Source organism: Etheostoma cragini, chromosome 8, assembly GCF_013103735.1.
Source record: "Etheostoma cragini isolate CJK2018 chromosome 8, CSU_Ecrag_1.0, whole genome shotgun sequence".
NCBI classification, from domain to species: domain Eukaryota; kingdom Metazoa; phylum Chordata; class Actinopteri; order Perciformes; family Percidae; genus Etheostoma; species Etheostoma cragini.
In genome coordinates, this window is record NC_048414.1 from 28535070 (window position 1) to 28542667 (window position 7598).

The window sequence follows — 7598 nt, forward strand, 5'->3', positions numbered from 1 at the left end:
AGAGGGAGAGAGAGAGAGAGAGAGGGAGAGAGAGAGAGAGAGAGAGAAGGGTAGCCGCTGATGGGCCTTCTTTACAACACGGACGGTGTCCCACTGCATGCTCATAACAGCCATATCTGTGATATCTTAACATTGTAATAACTGTAAAGAACAATAACCACAGACACACACACATACACACACACACACACGAACTTTGGCAAAACCAAATATGAATAACAATCATATAGACTATCGAATAATGTTTCTGTGTGTGTGTGTGTGTGTGTGTGTGTGTGTGTGTGTGTGTGTGTGTGATCACTCTCCCACACTTTATCCCCCTCACTCACGTTCAGTTCACTGCGCTTTAATGGCATGAAATCAGCAAATAATATTCAGATGAGACAGTACTGCTACACTTGGAATACTGTGAATAAAACACGGCCTACTGTGCCAACCGGCTGATGGAATATTACTTCTTTTTGAGTTCAATAGTTAATTCTTTTTACAGTGTAGAGAGTATACTATAACGCCGTGAACCAACAGCTGAAACCTTTTTTAACTGGGATGAAACATCTGTATGGGTGACCATACACATGTTTTTAATTTTTTATGTATGTATATCTGTTGATTTTTGGAGCAGCAATAAAAATGTCAGTGTGAACAGACGATCCAGTTTTATCTGATCTTATGACGGACGTGAGGATTTTGCTCTTCTAATATCAGGTGATGGTCAAGGCTTATACCCACTGAGAGCAGTAGAAGCACGTTATGGCCTACAGAGGAAATATTCAGCCTACCGGGAACAATATTAACAGCTCAAAATAATTTCAGAAAAGCCTTCATCATAGGTAGGCCCAGGTCTGGTCCCGACCACGGACCGGAGCCAGATGGGAGTCCTACAGGCCACAGTCACAACGCAAATACGGGTTTATTCTCTTCAATTTAAATTAATATCAAACAATTTATACAACAGCCCTTGTAGGGAGATAAAACAAATCGACTCGATTAGAAGATATTGAGGGTATTAAATTGAATATAATGCCACCGTATTTCTATTATTCGCGTATGGTCCTGAAATGTGTGTGTGTGTGTGTGTGTGTGTGTGTGTGTTTAGGATCATGCTGTGTCCACTGTTTGCTCCATGAGCTTATCAAAGCAAGTTCCTGATTATAGAGAGCTCTGCACACACAGTGCTTAAATTAATAACTATTATATATATATATATATATATATATATATATATATATATATATATATATATATATATATATATATATATATATATCCCTTGTTGTCTCTTTGTTTCGGTATTTATTATTGATTCTTAATAATGTTGGTTTGTAGTCCTACTAAATTCATTAAACTGTAGGCTACTCAGTACTGTACTTCAGTCAAGATGTTGAGGTACTTGTACTTTATTTGAGACTTTTCTAGTCATGCCATTTTCTACTTTAGTTCCTACATTCATCTGACAGCTTTAGTTACTAGTTACTTTAAATATTCAGATTTCTGCAATTTCTAAATTGGGAGGATTGTTCTGTACTTTTAATATTTTGACTACATTTTTTTTACTTAATACATACTCTTACTTAAGTTTTATTTTTAATGCAGGACCTTTACTTGTAACAGAATATTTTTACAGTCTGCTGATAGTACTTGTACTGGATCTGGATCCTTCTTCCCGACCTGTCTGCAGCTTCTAATGCCACTCTGAAACCATCATCTACAATGTGATTGTGATTTCTGGATGATAACATACTGACGTGCTCATTAATGAGGTCGGACGTCTCCCCGGCTCTGCTCACTGTCGTCAACAAGAATCAAACGTGGCGCAGGTGCGCGTGGCGGAATAACCGGAGGCGTTCGCGCACGTCTCGTGTCGATTCACCGGGACATATGGGAAGCAGCACCGCGCAGCGCGCTCCCGTGATCCTTGTCCGACACGCAGAAAGTGTCCCAGATTCACGTGTTGGATGAAGTCACATCCGCCCTGATTAATCATGCAGTTAATTGGATTCGATTTGATTAAGACGTTAATTAACAGCTGACTTACAGCATCAATTAAGACGCACTTCGCCCCCCCCCCCAAACACACACACACACTCACACACACACACAAACCCACTCCAAACATCATGTCTTGTAAGACACTGAGAGCATACGCATTGGTATATATGTCTAAAACTATATTTTCTATAATAAAGGACTTTTTGAACTCATAATATTCAATGTTTTCTGACCGTGAACATTGTGCAGAGTCAGAGCTGTAGTGGTGACTGGATCCCTTTTAATGTCATGTTTTATGAAATAAGATATGTATCCATGGAAAGGCAGACATTTACTAAATGCAGTATCAATAATTAAAAAAAACAAGAGAGATTCATGTAATTTTGACTAACGGCCGACGCATTATTTCCTGATGGAATTCACATGTAGGGGTCTAGATTCTGGGTTCAGTTTCAAGACGTTGTGATGTTCCTAGAGCAGAACTCCTCAGCTCGTAATAGAGTCACACAGACTATTGTTTATAGATGTATTATTTAGCAAAAAACAAAACAAAAGAGGGCTAATATTGCCCCCGTCATGCAGGCCTTTGAAGCACTCACTTATTTTTTAGTCCAGATATCCATAAAGTACAACTCCAAAAACGAGAGGAAGCCTTCACTGGATCTGAGGAGTACAGCCACAGGCCTTCTGTGTATTTATCAATTACAGAAATACATATTCTACAAATAGGGGAGACCGGGGAGAGTTGGAACACGTCCAGTTTCTCCAGTCAGGAACCTGATCCCGCCTAAACATGCTCTGCCAAGCCTCCAACACCTCCACATTTTAGAAATAAAAAATAAAAGATTGAGTAAGAAAGTACACCTCTCAACACAAATATTATGTTAAAAAAATGTTTGGAGAAAAAGTTTAAACATCATGTTTTTGTCAGAGGCCTCATCCTTATTTCCATGATGTTACATTTAACCCTCGTGTTCATCATGATGTCATAATTTACCCCCGAGGTGGTCCAACTAACCCGGACTGTGGGGTAAAGTGTGACACTTCCCTCCTTGAGAGGAAAACGTGCATGAGATATCATCTACATCAGTTATTACCAGACACATGGAACTAGTTTATGTCACATTTTGAACACACTGGCTTTAAAAGAGAGACCTCAACTGCTAAGATTAAAATTTGAGCATGTCATTTTCTGATTTCTGGTGAATAATTCTGCAACAATTTGTGCCTTTTCTGCATCAATGTATGGTGCAAATGTCTTCATTTATGTAAATTAATTGATAATAGTTTTTTGTGGGGGAGTTGCACTGGCCAGTTTTGATTATTGTGGGGCGGGTCTCCCTGTAAATTATGCCCAAGTCTGACAAAAATTAAGATATCAAGGTTTTTGCCTGCTTCAAATGATGCTTTATATGAATGAGTTGTTTGACACTTCTATAGGGTGAATTGTCCTAAAGTGGGACATTTTTTGCATTTCAGACTTATGTGACATACTCAAATGTTAAGCCAGTACATTAAATCCATATTCAACACCATTTCTTTCAAAAACCCAGGATGTTTCCTAATCAAATCAGAAGAGAAAATGCAGATAACACATCCCCAACAGAAATGATAAGACACATTCTGAACATGACTTGTCTTCCTAATGTGGGACAGTTGTGTCCCTAATCTGGGACACATCTCATAGAAACTATATGATAAAAGTCCCCAAATCCCCTTGATTAATGATGAATGTAATTGTCTTGGTTATGGATGGATGGATGCCTAAAAGAAAGTTTTTCCTCACTACTATCACACTGGATGCTTTGTAAATTATAGAGAGGTCTAGACCTGCTGTATCTGTAAATTATAGAGTGGTCTAGACCTGCTCTACCTGTAAATTATAGAGTGGTCTAGACCTGCTCTACCTGTAAATTATAGAGAGGTCTAGACCTGCTCTACCTGTAAATTATAGAGTGGCCTGCTCTATCTGTAAATTATAGAGTGGTCTAGACCTGATCTATCTGTAAATTATAGAGTGGTCTAGACCTGTTCTATCTTAAAATTATAGAGAGGTCTAGACCTGCTCCATCTGTAAATTATAGAGTGGTCTAGACCTGCTCTATCTGTAAATTATAGAGCGGTCTAGACCTGCTCTATCTGTAAATTATAGAGCGGTCTAGACCTGCTCTATCTGTAAATTATAGAGCGGTCTAGACCTGCTACATCTGTAAATTATAGAGCGGTCTAGACCTGCTCTATCTGTAAATTATAGAGTGGTCTAGACCTGCTCCATCTGTAAATTATAGAGCGGTCTAGACCTGCTCTATCTGTAAATTATAGAGTGGTCTAGACCTGCTCTATCTGTAAATTATAGAGAGGTCTAGACCTGCTCTATCTGTAAATTATAGAGAGGTCTAGACCTGCTCTATCTGTAAATTATAGAGCGGTCTAGACCTGCTCCATCTGTAAATTATAGAGCGGTCTAGACCTGCTCTATCTGTAAATTATAGAGAGGTCTAGACCTGCTCTATCTGTAAATTATAGAGAGGTCTAGACCTGCTCTATCTATAAATTATAGAGTGGTCTAGACCTGCTCTATCTGTACATTATAGAGTGGTCTAGACCTGATCTATCTGTAAAGTGTCTTGTGATATCTTACATTATGATTAGATACAAGAAATACATATCTATAAATTGAATAAAATACCATTTCCTCTCACATATGGCTACAACACTAAATCTACCTTCTTTTTGGGTGTTTTTGATCAGGTTTTAACTGAAAATGTCACACTTTTTCTGATGTTTTTGGTGCTTTTTTAACTTTATTTAAGCTTCTTTTCACCAACTCAATCCTAGTTTTACACTAATATGGGGATCAATAAATCTAATTTATATTCCTGAGTTAAAAAACAGAAATTATGAATTATTTAGACTTACATTAAGGAGATAGTTTTCAATTTTTTTTGTAAATGCTAAATTAAACACAACACCCAAAATTCTATGAAAGTAGCGATCCAATAATTAGTTGTACTTGTATGGAATCATCCGTCTTATTTTCTGGGTAATGTTATTAAATTAGGAAGAAACCCATATTTGTGATGTAGATCTCTGGTTGGTTGGAGCAGGATATTTGACAGCGATCAGCCTAAATATGAATAAGTGAAAGCAGAAGTACAACAGCCCTACTTATCGTGACGTGTGCGTCGACATGCGCTTCATCAAAATCTCCAAAACACACACACGCACACACACGCGCGCACACACAAGTACGCACGCATCCAAACACACACACACACACACACACACACACACACACACACACACACACACACGCACACGCACCCAAACACACGCACACACACACGCACCCACACAAGCTCGAGTCACACACACACACGCACACACTCACACGCACGCACGCAAGCACTCCTCTCTCTTTCTGTCCCTCTCTCTCACACACGCACACACGTACTGTATACACGCACACACACACATACACTCATACGCACGCATGCAAGCACTCGTCACATACACACACACAGTCCTACAACTTTAGCACCACATTAAAGTGGGAGAAAAACTCGCTCTCGTCATTCTACATGGGCGATATACGGGAGATACGCGCGCGCCAGTACTTTTCAGAATAGCCCTCGGGGCTCTTATGGGGCTCCTCGGGGCTCCTCGGGGCTCCTCGGGGCCTCCTAGGGGCTCCTCGGGCCTCCTAGGGGCCTCCTCGGGCCCTCCTAGGGGCCTCCTCGGGCCCTCCTCGGGGCTCCCTGTGACCCTGCGTGTGGGTAACAGATCTCACCAGAAGATGAAAAAGTGCTGTTTGTTTTATGATTAACACTTCACACCGCTTCTACAAACGGAGGCCGTCATAATCCAGCAAGGGGGAAATCTCAGTTTTTAATTCATAAACCACGATACAACTCAGCGCGCGCGCGTCCACGCGGAAGGGAGCGCTGCTTTATTGGACTTGTTTGATTGTTCTGGTCCGGCTCCCAGGGACCGGACTGGCCCCGCAGTCCGGACCGAAAAAACATAAATAAAGAAATAAACGACTTGTTGTTGGTGCATACATTAAACACATTAGCCTACACATTAATATGAAATAAATACAGAAGCAATTAACACATTCATAAAAGTATTTGACATTAATAAATAAAAGAAGCTGTATGGTTTAGTGCCGGGTGTGCAAATGTCGAGCGGTGTGCAAAAAGTTCAGGATCTAGAGAAAATAGAGTGTCGGGGGGTACAACCCACCGAATAATCCAAACTGGCCGGGTTAATGAAGTCAAAGAGTTTAAATGCTGTGCCGAGCAATAATTTGTTGTTAAGATGTGCATAATTTCTTGAAAAATACACACCCAAGGGTTTGAGTCTGCAGAGTTTGGAACAATACAGCAGATTGATTAATTAATAATAATATTTACATGAATGAAGACGTTTTTCTGCAGAAAAGGCACAAATTGTTGCAGAAATATTCCCCAGAAAGCAGGAGATGGAGCGTTTGATATGCTGACCACTTCCAGACACCCTGGCTATAATTTAAGGCCCCCCCCCTCCTAATGTTGAAACAAATGTAGATATGTGGAGATCTCAGCCCCCCCCCTCCCCAATTTAAAAAAATGTCTTTGTTTTTTTAATTCAGAGTGGATGAATGAGTTTGATTCCATATTCAGAAACTTTTGCATCTGTTGATTTTCCACCCTGACCGTGTACAACAGTCAATGAATCAGCTGTTCGAGACATTAATCTGTCATATTTCCAGTAAGTTCCAATGGAGTCCAGACTTTTGTTTTTACTTTCTCTCTCTATGTCTATATGTAACTCCTGCTTCACAGACCACGAGAGAGGCCGAGGGAGTGATCGCACAAACATCTTTCCTCCCTCCTCATTCCTTTTTTTGTCACTCTGTCCCGTGTAAACCAGTCATCTGTTCTTCTCTGCTCCCCCTTTCCTGTTGACCCTCTGTTCTCAAAGCGGCTCAATCGTTCACTTGCTGTAATATTTCTAATTCTTTTCCAACATTTCACCACAAACACTTTTTCCTTTTGCTTTGTTTCTCAGCCAGCCTCTAAATGTCGTCCTTATCTGCTCAATACACTTTTAAACGTCTTGCACAGACTGATGGAGAGAGGGACAGAAGAGGGAGAGATGAGAGGGATACAGAGAAAGAGAGAGAGAGAGAGGCAGAGAGAGAGGGAGAGGGAGAGAGAGAGAGTTTACCTTTCTGTGGCATGCTGTAGAGAGGTAAAGTTTGGCTTCCTTTAGTTTTCCAACAGCTCCTTTCTTCTATTCTTCCCTCCAATTAGTTTCTCCTTGACTGAGGAGACAAGTGCAGAGAGAGACAGAGCTGCTCCTCTGAGGAGGAGGGAGGAGAGAGGGAGGGAGGGAGAGTGGGAGGGGCCGCCAGAGAGAGAGAGAGACAGAGCGAGAGAGAGAGGAAAAGAGAAAGAGAGTAAAGGGGAGGGGATGAAGGTTTGAACTGCGTGGTCAGATGAGAGTTTGTTTATGAGTGTGAGGAGAGAGAGAAGTGTGTGTGTGTGTGTGTGTGTGTGTGTGTGTGTGTGTGTGTGTGTGTGTGTGTGTGTGTGTGTGTGTGTGTGTGTGATCACTCTCCCACA

The 7598-nt window shown here is 40.8% G+C and overlaps 1 protein-coding gene across 3 annotated transcripts in view; it reads right to left on the reverse strand.

The window, feature by feature from the left end:
- LOC117948756 (paired box protein Pax-6-like) overlaps positions 1-7335 on the reverse strand; it is a 25528-nt gene extending 18193 nt beyond the window's left edge. For all 3 annotated transcript variants that reach the window (XM_034878600.1, XM_034878599.1, XM_034878598.1), the window contains exon 1: positions 7201-7335. In XM_034878600.1, the coding sequence (XP_034734491.1) occupies positions 7201-7213 (13 nt within the window). In that variant the 5' untranslated portion in view covers positions 7214-7335. The remainder of the gene's footprint in view (positions 1-7200) is intronic.
- Positions 7336-7598: the final 263 nt, after the last annotated feature.